The sequence below is a fragment of the Pseudonaja textilis genome, chromosome Z (genome assembly GCF_049901715.1).
Source record: "Pseudonaja textilis isolate UNSWEBS1 chromosome Z, rPseTex1.2, whole genome shotgun sequence".
In the NCBI taxonomy this organism is placed as follows: Eukaryota; Metazoa; Chordata; class Lepidosauria; order Squamata; family Elapidae; genus Pseudonaja; species Pseudonaja textilis.
Window position 1 is genome coordinate 30127905 of NC_142008.1, and position 15714 is coordinate 30143618.

Here is a 15714-nt window from a genome sequence, read left to right on the forward strand (position 1 = left end):
TAATTATTTCTGTCTTTCTTAAGTTTACCCCTTCCAGATGGAATGTTTTTCAAAATTTATTTTGATAATTATGGAAATGTGAATTTGTTTTGCTTAAGCAGAAAAAGTTCAACTTATTTTTTTATTCTTAGACTTGAATTGCAAAGAGATGTTCAGTTTATTCAGAAAAAGTCAGGATACCAAAAAAGTAGTGGTGACTGACAAAGAAGTAGATGGATTTGTTTTTCTGGGTAAGTAACTTTAATCACATAAAAGTCATTTATTTTTTAAAAAAATTCTAAATACTGTATGCTACAAGGTGCTAACTGAAGAGTACATAGAATGTAGTGCTCAAATAAGTGCAGGTGGTTATTAATCCAGTAATATTTTTTTATAAATTATTATCTTGATAATAAGAATGTAAATAGTTTATTGTAGCTATTACAATTATTTTACCCACATTCTTTTCTACAGGTTTTTTGCATCTGTAACAACGACCTCACTAAATAAGTAATAATATAGTTGTGATTTATTTCCTTTGGTTATAGAAATCTAAAAATAAGTCAGTAAATGACATATTGGGGTTGCTTTTAAAACCATTATGTTTCTGGATGTTTTAGTTCTAAAGTAGCATTCATTTATTTAGCTATTCTAAAGTAATTCCAGTAGAGTTTACCTCTGAATACAAAACTTACTGAACAGTCACCATTTACAGAGGTTGCAAACACTATTATGTATTTTTATTTGTTAATGGACTTGATCTTGCATTGATTGTTGTTTTAAAACATTAAAAAGTGTAATGAATTCAGTAAAAAAATAACATAAAAAGTAACCCATAGTCTTATATTTCAGCTGAATCATATACTTTAGAGAAGAAGCAGTCCTGGGAAAATAGTTGTGGGGGAAACAAAAAAGCAAAGATGGTTGAAGAGTTATTGCTTTTGAATAGCTAACTATTCCTCTATTGTTAATGTTCTCATTGCACTATTTATCTGTGGGAATACTAGTCTTTTTCTAAAGTAGTCTTCAATGTATGACTTTGTCACATAGCAAATAAGGTTCTCAGAATTCTTTCTCATGAGATTTTGTATGCTGCGTCATATTAAATCCTTTGTTGGTTTTTCTTTAGAGAACGAGAGTGGAAACTATTCCAATCATGTGCCTCTGGGAGTTAGGTAGTACTACTGCTTACTATATGTTGTTTTTCAGTAAGAGTTGCCTACTGCCATGGCATGCATGCTCAAGGGTATGCGCTCATGTGCATCCCAGTGGGCATACAATATAGTTGATGTTTCTGGAAAAGAAAGTTGCCAGAACAGTTAAAGAAAAACAACATTACTTCATATGGGTAAATGAAGTATAGCACATGAAATGTTTAGCCTTTTTCATATGGTCTGTCAAATGCTATGTTTATATATTTTTTGTGTTAACTAGTTTGATGACATAATTCACATTCAGACCCTGGTAAGTCCATAAACAAATACTACTCTGATCTTCATCCACCCATTTTAAGTTTATCTTCAACTCTCTTCAAATTTGCTAAACACAAGAATATTGTCTAATTCACATTATTTGCCCAAGGTATGTGAGCTTTTGCCCTTAAGAGAGCAGTCAACAGTCAATATTAATCTTATGAAGTAATTTGTGATTTAGATCTCCTTCCTAAAAACTGACAGACCACTACTCTAATATTTGGACTGATGATCTGAATTTAAAACAGAATTTTCTTGTATTCAAGCATGTTACCTTCAAACTCATAACAAACAAAGATGTTCAGTAGTTTACATATAGAGTTACAACTTTTCAAAGGGGAAGTGAAAAAAATTACATGCATTCTTAGTTACTGCCTTTTCAATTGCAAAATTGCAACATCTCTATACTTCTTTTACCAAATGTGTTATTTATTATTATTTACTTTGATGCAGGAAATAAGACTTCCCACCTGATAACCTCATCTATAAAAGCCATTTCATGATTTTAGTTTACAGATTGCCTCTTTTATGTAATAGCTACTTTCAGAAGTGAGAGATTGTTTGGCTTTATTATTGTTCTCTATTTTATGAATAATAGGGTTAAAAGTTCCACGTGTCTGATTTCAGTACAACGAATTCAATGAGCAAGAACTATGAGGAGACCAGAAAAACAACCCTCTCCAGTGTCATAGATTTCTAGTCGCATAAGGAGATAATTGCTATCTGTTCATTCAGTGTGGAGTCAAGTAATCCTCTTGGGTACTTTGTTTTACACAAAAACAAAGTGCAGTATGCTTTTGAATCATTGGGTGGCATATTTCTTCATGTTTGCATGCTCCTTGACTGAATTGAATGCAGTATCTATTAATAACCACCTCTTTTATTTAAATCATATTTCAATATTATAAATGTGTTTTCAGAATTAATGAAATGAAATTTGTAGTCAGTTTGTAAGTTTGAAATAACAAAAATCTCAAGAGATGTTTCATCATTTATTTCAAAACATGATTACTGATGAATCATTGGAGAAGAAAATCCTTATAAAAGAAGTGAATTTCATATTTTAAAAGAGACAATAATGGAAGCAGGAATAGGAATTACTATAAGCTTTATGTTGTATTAAAATTATAAGAAGTACAGTATATATGTTGTCTAACTTCATGAATATAGTCATATCTTGACTGAATGAACATGACATTTCTAATGCAGATTAATAGAATTTAGATAACAAAGGAATAATACTTTCTGGTGTCAGGGAAGTTTTTCTTAATAATAGAATCTTCTGGAGTTTGTACAGTGTCATATTTGAGAATTCCCATTGCTATCTACAAACATAAAATGTTTGTCTTCCAGCAATTTTATTCATAGGTGTAGTTTGTTATACAGTTCGGTAGTGGATGTAACCTTTAGAAATAACATCTACTACATTTGGATAAAAATAGGAGAGTTGCTTCTAATCTATAGAGAGAGAATGTTTTAATTTGCCGTGAACCTATGTAAATTTATAAAATTGCACTACTTTTCAAATCTACCACATATATCTTTATGTAGTTAGCTTTTAAAATGTATTTAAATATCCTAATATGATATATAACAACATTCCAAACAGTCAAAAGACCCTGCAGATGGATCTGTTGTTTAAAAAGATACTTTGCAATCTCTGTCTGTTCTCATGTTTCATTCTATGTATCAATTTTCTCTGAAAAAATATATACTTATGGTCAAGTCATTTCTGCAGATAGTCCTTGGATTGTATGCACTCATTCAACAACCATTCAAAATTATAATGGTACTGAATGAATGGAACTTATGACTAATTCAATGGGAAAGCCTGCAGGAGGTCACAAATCACTGCTGCTCTCACTGCATTTTTGCTCACCTGTCTGTGCTCTGTAGCGCCTGTCCACAACTCTGCCCACCAGCCACTGCTCTGTAGTACCCACTTGCTACTCTGCTTGCATGAGAGTCCTCTTACCATGTTGTGGTCATATGAAGTCTTTCCTTATTGCCCATGCAATTCTGGAGTTACAATAGCAACCGGATTGCCAGGATTGCCATTGCTAAGCAATGCCATTATGTGACATTATGCTGCACAACTGCATCACTTAGCAACAGAAATTCTGGTCCAAGTTGCCCTTGTAACCTCAGGACTACTTGTACAATTTTCCTTTGTGAATTTTTTAATTTATGGTAATGTATCCAGTGTTATATTTGCCAAAAACTGGTGAACAAATATACCTGCTACCTATATTATGGGAAGATCTGTTTCTTCTCAGCAATTGTGCTAAGCCAGAGGCCCATTACTGAGCTATGTGTTATCCAGAGCATTTTTCTTATCCCATGTTTTCCCTAGGATCTACAAATGTTAGTAAATTACTTTTAGTAATAAAATTACTAGTAAATTACTAGTAAATTACTTTTAGTCCATTAGTATATCATTGCCCCTTTCAGTCTTAGCAAAAGAATTGTATGAACAGTGTGACAGACTAAAGTTTAGAAATACCAGCAAATTAGGTAAAATGATTGTGCCAAGAAAAGGGAAAACAGTACAATTGCAGAGATGGCTGAACACAGGCAAAAAAGGAAAAAAGTAGTTTCAGAGAGAGAAGAAACAAGCACGTTTAAAGAAAGGTTAGTAGTAATGTGTTACTGAGCTTTGGAAGCATCAAACAAAGAGCTGCCTATCTGGAACCAAGTGATAATAATTTTTATGTGATAATTGTGTTGAAACTTATTTAAGAAATATAAAAAGGGAGAGCAACTTTTTAAATTTTATTTTTTTAATAAATTCAAGAACAGTTATTTATATTTTAAAATATCTCAGTTCAAATATAATTGTAATTATATGTTATACATAAACTAAAGCTGTATGCTTTTCTTCTGTTCTATTTTGTAAGGAAAATGAAAAACTTCATAATTTAAACAAAGCAGGTTTTCCATCAATATCTAGATTTAAGTAATATTGATCATTGATGCCAGATTGTGCAACCTCTTAAGGGCAAGGGCATACATAATATATTTTAGGCTGTAAGAGATACATTGGGTAAGGCAATGATACAAACTGAATTTCTTTTCTTTTTTCTTTTTTAGGGAGTTAGAACTGCGGACTTGCTTTTGAAATGATATTAAGCTTTTGTAGAGAAAAATAATACAGTTGTCACATGTATTCCCTGCCTTAATTGAAATTATTTATTAATATTTCATACTTCTAAACTGATGCTGATGATTAGGTTAATCTTCAATTCACAATTAGGACTGGTAAAAACTTTAGAGTTCAAGTCCTAAACAAAGAGCTAAGAGCTGTTAAGGTAACGTCTGAGTATCTAGGCAGTTCTAAATAGAGTGGGTTTTTTGCAAAGACAGGATATTCAGGTCTAATAAGTTCATAGTTTCAATATATCTATGCAACCCTTTGGGTATTGCTCCAAGGATTCCTACCATGTTTCCCCAAAAATAACACCTATCTCAAAAATAAGCCTACCTTGATTTTTGTACATGCACCCTATATAAACCCTACCCCCCAAATAAGCCCTAGCTAAGACCCCCATCCATTCTTGTACCTAGTTGCATGAGGGGGAGAAGGCACATAGGTTAAAATCAAGTTATAATGGGGATAGGGGAGGATGGATCTGCCCCACATGCTCCGCACCTACCTTACTTACTTACCTTACCTTACCTTAGGATAGTTGCAGCCAGGCATTCCACATCTGACACCTGCCTCACCTTGCTGGCCTACTTCTGCAGCCGCTTGCCTCTACTTGTGTGCAACACCTCCAGGCCTCCATTTTGCCTTCTAGAAAGGCCTCTGCAGCTGAGAAACAAGCTTTGGATTGATGCATGTGCACCCTGGCCTCCTTTCCGAAGGCTTTTGACTGTGAAACAGAGGCTGGGGATGCCATGTGCATGAATCTGGAGCTCATTTCTCAGCTTCAGAGGCCTTTCCTGAAGGCCTCTGATGGTGAAATGGAGGCTGGAGTCACCATGCTTGAGCAGTGGCAAATAGCTGCAGAAGAGGTGGGCCAGCAGCAGGCACAAGAGCTCCTGCTGGGCAGGGCTGTTGGTGCCACCACTGTGAGGTGAGACAGTGGAAGACATCCCCCCCAAAATAAGACCTAATGTCTCTTGGAGGCCAAAAAAAGAAAAAAGACCAGGTCTTATATTCAGCGGGAAATGCTATTATTACTGGTACAACCATTGATTTTTATTTCCCTCCCTAATTATTCAAATTGCAAATCACAATATTTTGTTTTTCCTCAATTCATGCATCACCTATTATTGCAAACGCAGTGAAGCAGACTTTTTCCTTTTCCATAATCATGATGTCAGGAGTTTTGTTGGCCAGATATCAGTCTGTTTGGATTTGGAAGTCCCACTGAATCTTGACTTGCTAAATTTTCAATAGCTTTGTCAACTTGCTGTTCCCAGTAATTTTTGCTGCATTTGAAACCAAACTTCTGGCAAAGCTTCCAGTGTATGATTTTGGCAACTCGATCATGACATTTTAGATAATCAGTCTGAGATTTTGCTGCAGCCGCTGATAAGGTGATCCACTGTTTCATCTTTCTTGTTGCATAAACAACATAAGATATTGTTACTGACGTGTTGCTTTTGTGGAAGTGGTCTGCAAGGCTTGTTCTTGGGCAGCCAAAATGAAAACTGCAGTTTCTTTCTTCATCACCCGTGATCTCAAACAACTCCATAGTAGCTCTATATCTATCTTTTCTTCAATGTCCTTCAGGTATTGACTGTACATATCCTTCTTTTTTCAGTTAGCAATTCTTTGTTCAGTTGTTTCCTTTTGATATTCTGCTTCCAATCTTGTTTTCAAGAGGTCTCCCTTGTTCACCTCCTTTAGCAGTCTCTCGATTTTTTATGTAGTCATTTAAGCCTTGTTTTTTCTCTTCCACAGTTTGTTTCATCTGTAAGTCTTCTGCCAATCTCAGTTCTAGGCAAGTATAATCAATCAATATCACTTTTTGGGTGCAGAGCATATGTATTGTCATTAGTTTTCTTGTCTTTCAATCCGAGGTATCAAGTTCTATCTGAGCCCAATCAATTATTCCATCTGAGTATTGTATTACAAGCACTGCTAAGCTGTTAATTGTCTTTATGACATTCCTTCTATTGATCTTTGGATCTCAAGATTTTCTGGACTCGAGTTATGTATTTTGTTGAAGTAGCTTCCTTGACTTGGTTCAGAAACTTTTGAAACTCCTAAATACCCTTTTTCTGGTATTGCTGCTTTTATCAACTCTTCATTATCAAGTTTGAATCCATCATCTTCAACAATTTGTCAATGCTATTGTGCTTGTTATTTCCCCACAAGTTCTTCCAAAATTTAAGGGTATTTTCTTTGTTAGGTTTTTTCACTTGTGATAGTACCATGTCCACTTTCAAGGGTCTTATAGAAATGATGCTGGCTTTCTCAAAATTGTGAAGTTTGCTGAAACTGCATTATTCGGTTATCATTGATTTATTTTCTCTACAATAGTCACAACTTTGTTTCAACTTTTCAACTGCAACTGCAATTTCCTTGTTTTCCAGATCATAGCTTGTTATCAGGCTCTGATTTTTTTTTTTATACTTCAGGTTTCCTTGCCTCAAATTCATCAAATTATTTAAATCCAATAAAACTTTATTTTTAACTCTAGGAGAATTTTCCACTTTGGTTTTCCCTTCTTAATTGCTCTATTCTTTCCAATTTTCCAGCCCAGTTCTTCAGTAGTAACATAAGCTGCTGCATACATTAGCTGGTTTGTTTGAGCTAATATTTCTGTTGGAATAGTATATACAGCTCCATTCACATTCTTCAATAATTTAGCCAAACTATTCTTACTAAGTTGATTCAGTTTTGGCAATCAAAATTTTCCATGTTTTCCATCTGAGTCTTAATCATCTCAGCTAATTTGACTCTAGCTGTTGGTTTTTCAAGATCTAATCCAGTTCTTGCTTCTTGTTCCTCATTATCTTCTTTGATTTCCTTCCTTTTCTCTATCATTTGTTGCTCCACATTTAAATTATCTCTATTATCAGTTACACTTGAGCCTTGTGCCCTGCTTGCAATTTCTTGTAATTCTATATTAGTGAAGAACTTGTGCTTCAAAATGACACATCTCAGGTCCTATAAGTCTTTGTTCATTTATTTCCATCCAGGTGATTCTCCTTCCATGTTGATTATGCACTTTTAAAATCCACATTTCTTGGCCCAGATTGATAATAAACTTCTATAATTGAGTAATTTTCTTCCTTTGTCCAGATTTTTTGCTTTTTTCATTCATCTTCCAATTGCCTTCCAATTTCATGGCCTGGTTGCCTAGCAGAGGAACTGAGCCCTCTGGCATATTTTTTGCAGAACATCGAGGAGCCATAGTATTCAGTGCAGTCCAGCATAAAATTCACTTGATGTGTTTTTACCAGAGTTAAAAGGGCTTGGAGCAAGTTTAGCTTGGCTCTTCAATAGAACATATTATTGTTGATGTTGTTAATTTTACAGGGAAACAATGGCTTTCTATACCTTTAAATTGGGCTATACCTTTCTTCAGTATATTCTTTGTGAAATGATTTTCATGAAATTTTTGTTTGCTATCTCTCAATGATATGGTCCTCTGTGATTATGTTTCATTGTTATTTCTTTGAGGAAAAATGTTTCATTGTTATGTTCACATATCTAATGCAGCAGGTCATTGCTCTAACTGGAAAATCTTCCCAGATACTGTTTTTACATGATGGTATACTACAGTTAGTCCTCCACTTATGACCATAATTGAACCCGTTCATTACAGTTGCCAGTAGTGATAGTCATTAAGCAAGATGGCCTTGTTTATCAACCTTCCATCCCTGTTCTCCCTGATATGGATATTAAAAGACAGAGCTGGTTGATTAGTGAAGCATAGATGTGGCTTAGGTGGGGGAGGCTTAGCTCAGAGCCTCAGACCTGTCTGGGCCTCCCAAGGCTTCCTGTACCCCATGAGATACCCCATGCTCTGCTTCCCACCCATGAGGGTCTCCACAGCCGTTTGTTTCCCCCCCGCCCCGGGATTCCCACAGGTCTTTCCCCATCAGTGGGTCCCCACAGGCCTTGGACCTGCTTCCTAATCATTAAGCCTCACATCTTCCTCTTGATTTATCTTTTGAAGAACTTCAGAGCTCAAGAGATCAGAGTTGAGACATAGGGTAGGCCTCTCCTATTTCTGGGCCAAATAGTGTTCTGTCCTAGGCTTTGCCAAAAAGCACTAAGCCAACTCTGAGACCCAGCAAACCTCTTTTATTAAATGAACGTGAATTTATTTCATTCACATTCAGTCAACGGCTTGGCTCAGCCAATGGCTTGCAAAGGTATACTAATTAGCTCAGACCTTATCTATCTTGGAAAGCTGCTCGGTAAATATTTCCACATATAGCACTGACAGGGAAGGGCTGGGTTACACAGACAAATCTTCACAAGGCTGGAACTAATGAACAAACAAATGAACAAGTTGTTTCCTTCAAAAGCCCCCTCCCCTTTTGTTCCTCTTTTAATCCTGATGGGAGGAATCATTCATCGTTTACCTGTGGCCTTACCCCATGTCGACCCTAAGTTCTTAATTGTTCCTTCCTTTTGGCAGCTTTGTACATGCACAGGTTGGGAACCGGTTCCAGAAGCTCCCCCACCGCACTGCTTTCCGAGCCTGAAGGCAGCTGATGACTGCCAGCCTGCCCTGGCCCCATCTCTGCCTCTGACACAGAGCCCTCGTCCAAGCCTTCCTCAGCCTCCAGGACTAGCCCAGATTTCTCCCTGACCTCCTTGCTGTCTGACTCTGCTGCCAGCTCCATCAGCTGCTGGCGGGACACAATACATAGCACAATCAGAAGCAGCAACCATTTTCCAACCAACCATATTGAATTGCACAGAGAAAATGGCGGCCACTTCCAGGGAGTGCTGTGAAGTTCATTAACAAAGCTCTTTTCTTTGCTTCATGAGTTTTGTAACATTCAGTGTTACGGAATGATGCAAAGCTCAGATTAGTGAAGTAAAACGAGCATCTTGATTGCTGGGCTACATGCCACAATGCCACAAGTGGCTATCATTTTCCAAGTAAGTCCAAGGATTGTACCATGTGGGTCAACAACAAAGCAGTTTCCAGTTGTACAGAAGTTTCTGCTCAGGATCACAGTGCAGTCCCAGCAATGGAACACCTTGCTTTGCTTCATTAGCATGAACTCTGCAGCACCAGAATACAGCAAAGCTCATGTTAGTGAAGCAAATAAGATGCTCTGTTGCTGACTTCCGGTTTGCAGTGCTTCAGGGCAGGCAGGAATCCGTGATCGTGCACGGTTTCTGCCTGCGCTCGCCGCTGGAGTGCCCTGAGCTATCTGGCTTCAGGACTAGCCACCTCCGTAGAAGGTGGTGAAGACAGGGGGGATCTGGCAGGGTCGAGAGATATTGCACCTCTCTTCCTTAGCCAGCTAAACTCCCTTTTCTGAAGGTGGCAGAGCGGCGGTCAGAAATGGCCGCCACAAAGAAGCGCTCAGACGGAAAAAGAAAGTGCAGGAGGAGTTAAGAAGTGAAAGGTTTTTTTGCTGACCGGGACAAAGCAACAACGAAGGTACCCTGGAACTTAAAACTTGCAAAAGATACATCGTTCCCAGAGATTTACAAGTGGCAAATGGAAGTTAAAAGGGAAAGTTCTATTTTTTTCACACTCCTTCCTAACATTGACAGATAGTTGGTAATGCTTATAAGGCAGCTTAAACTACTGCTATCAATTACATTAAGTTCTTATCCTTATCTATTATTACCTTCCGTGCTCTTACTGGCAATGGTTTCTTTTTCCTGGATCATTTATTTTCTATCCCAGTGTGATGGTTTTCAGTATCTTATTCACTGAGTTGCCATATAAATGCAATTATATACAGGTAAGAATTGGATTTTAACGGTTCATGTCTTCCGATTACTAGAAAGTTCTGGTCTCAAATTAATTAATGCTTAATTTGTCAGTTTAGATAGTAAATAGATATTGTTTGTTATATTTTTGTTCAATTGTTGAGCATTTATATATACATTTTCTTGATTTTGATTTAAAGTACATAGTAAATGCAACAGTTTAATTTTTTTTAGTATTGCTGGCAGATTACTATATGCAGCAGTTTACATCCTGCTTATATATAAGGAAACAATAAATCCAAACTAATAAGCAGATAAAGTTTTTATTGTTATGTTCATGGGTTCTGTTTTAGTGAATCCATGTTGAATTGTTTTTTTTTAGGTTCTGTAGCTATATGCAGGACTACAACAACGTTTTCATAAATTATAGCTTCCATTGGTCGCTACAGCAATTTACTTAAAACTTTTTTTTAATAATCTCTGACAATGTTTTTGTGCATTGAGATATAGGTAGTTAATAAATGTTACCATCCAACCTAATTATGGGCCCTGGGATGAAAAATAGAAAGGGTCTTCTTCAATCTCCAATTATTTTGCACGTGTTCTCAGTGGAATCTCAGAAAATTTTAAACATTCAAATTTCCTTCAAACATAGCCACATGTTTTCTAATTCATGCATACTCAATATGGGTATTTGTGCATGGTCCTTTTAGATTCATTCAGCTTTAAAGCCTTCAGGGTTAACTTAATTGACGTTTAAATTTAAACTTGAACTGAAATATTTTTTTAAAAATCAGTTACATATCCACTCCAACCTCCTTCCTATTTTACAGAATCTCTTCCTCAAGTCCCTCTTTTATTTATTCTTATATTTATATTAACATCCAGCTCCAGGATGAAACAGAATTGACAATAGGCTAAAATGTTAAAAAGCATTATGAAATTAATGCTGCAAAGCAACAAAATGTTAGAATAAGTTATAGAACAAGAGCCAGTGAAGACTTCTAGCTGCAGAAACAAATATTTGATACTGAATCCAAAGTGATAAGAAAATAGTCTAAATCTATAATTTCGCTGTAATGAATTCAAAGCTATGTATAGTACCCACAAAAAAGGTCCACTCCCACATTCCTCCAAAATGTACTTTTAAAAAAATGGTGATGGGATAAGAAGTAAATTTGAAAACATAAATTATATATAAAACCAAGATTTTTCAGGAGATTGCAAACCTAAATAACCAAACTTAAACCATTTAGTGCTTAAAATTGATAATCACAATTTCAATTGGTTCAGAAATAAACAGGAAATAAGGGTATGCTTGAAATGAAAGCAAGATGTGCTTTCAGCCTGAAAAAAAGAACCACCCAAGTTGAATATTTTGTTGAAATGTATAATCAACTTTTCTATTTCAGTGAATAACACTCAAAAGTTTTCAGTCATAGGAGAAAACAAGGAACTTGGGAAAAGCCTCTTCTCCTTTTTCAGCATAGGCCCAGAAGAATTTGTAGGTTGGAAATATACTAATGGCTAGCTAATGTGAAGGAGAGAGAAAAAAAATATCTGAAGGTTTATTTTCCAAAGTAAAAAATGCTGTAAAAGTATTTTGAAAACATCATACACCGCATGCAACATTCTTATTTCCATTTAAAAGTAAGTTAATTTAGATTAGAATCTGTTATCAGAAAAGACATCTAGTCTTCTTTTAACAGACAAAACTTAGATCTTAACTTTTGAAGTGCTGAGCTAGCAGGAGAAGAAAGTTAATTTGAATATTTTTTAAGTTAGTATTTCTCTCAAACTTATAGACAAACATTGATTGTTAGTGTTTTAATTTTTATTTACTTATTTATTTGATTTCTAAAGCTGTCTTAGCAAGTGACTCTGGAAGAATAGAATGGAATAGGAATAGGAATAGAATAGAATAGAATAGAATAGAATAGAATAGAATAGAATAGAATAGAATAGAATAGAATTCTTTTATTGGCCAAGTGTGGTTGGACACACAAGGAATTTGACTTGGTGCAAATTCAGTATACATAAAAGAAAAGATACATTCGGCAAGAGTCAAGAATCATAAGGTACAACACTTAATTGATAGTCATAGGGTATAATCAACAATCAAATCATACTAGGAAACAGTCAGTATAAATTGTAAGGATACAAGCGACAAAGTTACAGTCCTACAATCACAAGTGGGAGGGGATGGGTGGTAAGGAGTGATGAGAAGATTAACAGAAATAGTAGTGCACACTTTGTAAATAGTTAAACAGTGTGGAGGGAATTATTTGTTTAGCAGAGTGATGGCTTTCGGGAAAAAACTGTGCTTGTGTCTAGTTGTTCTGGTGTGCAGTGCTCTATAATGTCGTTTTGAGGAAAGGAGTTGAACTAGTTTATGTCCGGGATGTGAGGGGTCTGTAAATATTTCCACAGCCCTCTTTTTGACTCGTGCAGTATACAGGTCCTCAATTGAAGGCAGGTTGGTAGTAATTGTTTTTTCTGCAGTCCTAATTATCCTCTGAAGTCTGTCTGTCCTGTTGGGTTGCAGAACCAAACAAGACAGTTATAGTAGTGTACATGTTAGACTCAATAATTCCTCTATAGAACTGTATCAGCAGCTCCTTGGGCACTTTGAGCTTTCTGAGTTGGCGGAGAAATAACATTCTTTGTTGTGCTTTTTTGATGACATTTTTGATGCTTGGTGTCCATTTTAGGTCATGTGATATAGTAGGACCTAGAAATTTGAAGGTCTCTACCGTTGATACGGTGTTGTCTAGTATTGTAAGAGGTGGTAGTATAGGAGTGTTTTTTCTAAAGCCTACCACCATTTCTACGGTTTTGAGTGTGTTCAGTTCCAGATTGTTCTGGTTACACCACGAGGCGAGTTGTACAATCTTCTGTCTGTATGCGGATTCATCGTTGTCTTGAATGAGACCAATCACTGTTGTGTCATCAGCAAACTTCAGTATTTTAACAGATGGATCGTTTGAGATGCAGTCATTGGTATATAGGGAGAAGAGACGTGGAGAAAGCACACAGCCTTGAGGGGGGGGGGGCTTGTGGTAATTGCACAGGTATCAGATGTGATTCTGTCTAGCTTCACCTGCTGCTTCCTCTCTGTTAGGAAACTTATGATCCACTTACAAGTGTATTCAGGTACCACTGGTTGGAAGTATATCTGGAATGATGGTATTGAATGCTGAACTGAAGTCTACAAAGAGGACCCATGCATAGGTATTTGGAGATTCGAGATGTTGTAGGATGTAATGCAGAGCCATACTAACAGCATCATCTGTCGATCTATTTGCTCGGTATGCAAACTGCATGGGATCTAACATTGTTTTCAGGTGGGACAGCACAAGCCTTTCAAAGATTTTCATGACTACAGATGTTATGAGGCATGTGTCATAAAACAGTTAAAGAAAATTAAAACAAAGTAGTAAAAATAAATATATATGTCACGAAGTAATATTGTTATAGATGTTAATATAGCAAGGAAATGGAGATCTTAATAAACTTGGTGCCCCAGGCGCAGACAGATAAGTTTTTATACCTTTACAAGAGATGAGCAAATCAGGTCATGCCGAAACCTATATTCCAGATGCAGGCACTATGGCAAAGAATACACATCTCCTGGTTCCTGCTTGCTGACATTTCTTGGCTGATGGGACATCAGCGTGCTTAACCTGCCTGCTTGGCCTAGACTGGTAAAAATAAGTGAGAGAAGATGGTCCCTTGGGTAACCAGACTCCAAGATACGAAAGGCTTTAAAGGTGATAATCAATATCTTGAATTGTACCCAGAAACATACTGCATCCACAAAGCAGTTGTATTATGCATGTCAAATACCCAAGACTTTTTATTATCTGCGCAGCCACATTCTGTACCAATTGAAGCTTCTGAACATGCAGAACATATTGCAGTAATCTAGACAAAAAGTCACGAGGGCATGAGTTACTGTGAGTAAAGCTTCCTGATCCAGGAACAGGTGCAACTTATCCTTTGTATCATTATTTTATTCGCAATTCCATCTTACAACAAAAACAAAATATATGGTTGCAGCAATGTGCAAAATACCCTGTTTCTGGGCAGATCACATGTGAAACACCATTAACCATCAAGCAACCACAGTCTATTATTTGCATTTGCTCCTCTACACAGTATTAACGATGTGTTTTGGTAAAGATACCTTTGCATTATTAACTGTTAAAATAAAGAACTGAATGATACACATAAGCTCTGATTGCAGCTCACATAATGACAATAACAGTAATTTCTCCACAGTAAAAGATTTTTCATAGTTTACCAAGTAGACTGGTAGATATGCTGTGAAGTCTTCAATCAAACCATATACATTGCTGCTGACTTCCTCTCATGCTTCATCACCCGTTCACTCTAAACCAGTAGTTCTGTAGGAGGAAAGTGTGATGTTCCTGTTGTTGTACTGGCTGGCAGAAAGGGTGCTATAAAAACAGGAAGTACTATCATCCTTGAGCAAAATATGTAAAATAAAAGTTGAAAGTGAATAAAATACTCTTTAGAACAGGAGTTGCCAACCTTTTGGACCTCAGAGACCACCAAACTCATAATTTTAAATCCTGCAGACCACTAATATGAATTTTGACTGACAGTGACTTGCTGACGTTGGTGGGAGAGAGAAAGAGAGGGAGATCTGATCTAACATTGGAGGGCTGGCAGTGATATTCTCTCTTGTTCCCTCTTTCTCTCTGACACACGCGCACACACATGCGCACACACACACACACACACATAGGTTCCTCACCCCCTCCACGGCAGCCACATTTCTTCATTAACCTGTTTTTAAGCTCCGTTCTTGGGGAGAGAGAGGGGGGGTATCCTACAATCCCAAATGAAGAAGGATCGATTGGTAGGAAAAGAGTGTGGGGGATTTTCCTGCAGACTTTTGGGGGGATTTTCTAGGGTCTCTGTCCAACTCCGTTCTCAGAGGAGAGAGAGAGACTTTATGCTTCATGCAAGGAAAGCAGTAGAAGCAGCAGAAATCTTTCTTTCTCTCCCCCAAACTCTGCCAGAAATGAGTCTTTGCCGGCACAGCCTCTTGCAGCAGGATGCCTTGCAGGGTCCCAAAGACTCATTTCTGGCAGAGTTTGGGGAAGAGGAAGAAAGACTTTTGCTGCTTTCCTTGCGTGCAGCCAAAAGCAGAAGAAGAAAAAAGCGGAAAAAATAATCTGGTGGCCAGGCGAGGTGCGTGGTGTGAGTGGGGCAAGTTCCCTCCCTCCGCCCTTTCCCCCCTCCCCTCACTACCTTGTGGTGTTCGCGATGCAAGTGATACAGCCTTGTGTTCGCACGCAACCTGGATTAATTGCTTTGGGGGTGACATTTCTCTGTAGACCACCAAAATTTTTTCATGGACCACTAGTGGTC

The 15714-nt window shown here is 37.0% G+C and overlaps 1 protein-coding gene across 4 annotated transcripts in view; it reads left to right on the forward strand.

The window, feature by feature from the left end:
- Positions 1-15714, forward strand: part of UMAD1 (UBAP1-MVB12-associated (UMA) domain containing 1) — a 47111-nt gene that overhangs the window by 3585 nt on the left and 27812 nt on the right. For all 4 annotated transcript variants that reach the window (XM_026706316.2, XM_087918134.1, XM_087918133.1 and 1 more), the window contains exon 2: positions 132-230. In XM_026706316.2, the coding sequence (XP_026562101.1) occupies positions 149-230 (82 nt within the window). In that variant the 5' untranslated portion in view covers positions 132-148. The remainder of the gene's footprint in view (positions 1-131; positions 231-15714) is intronic.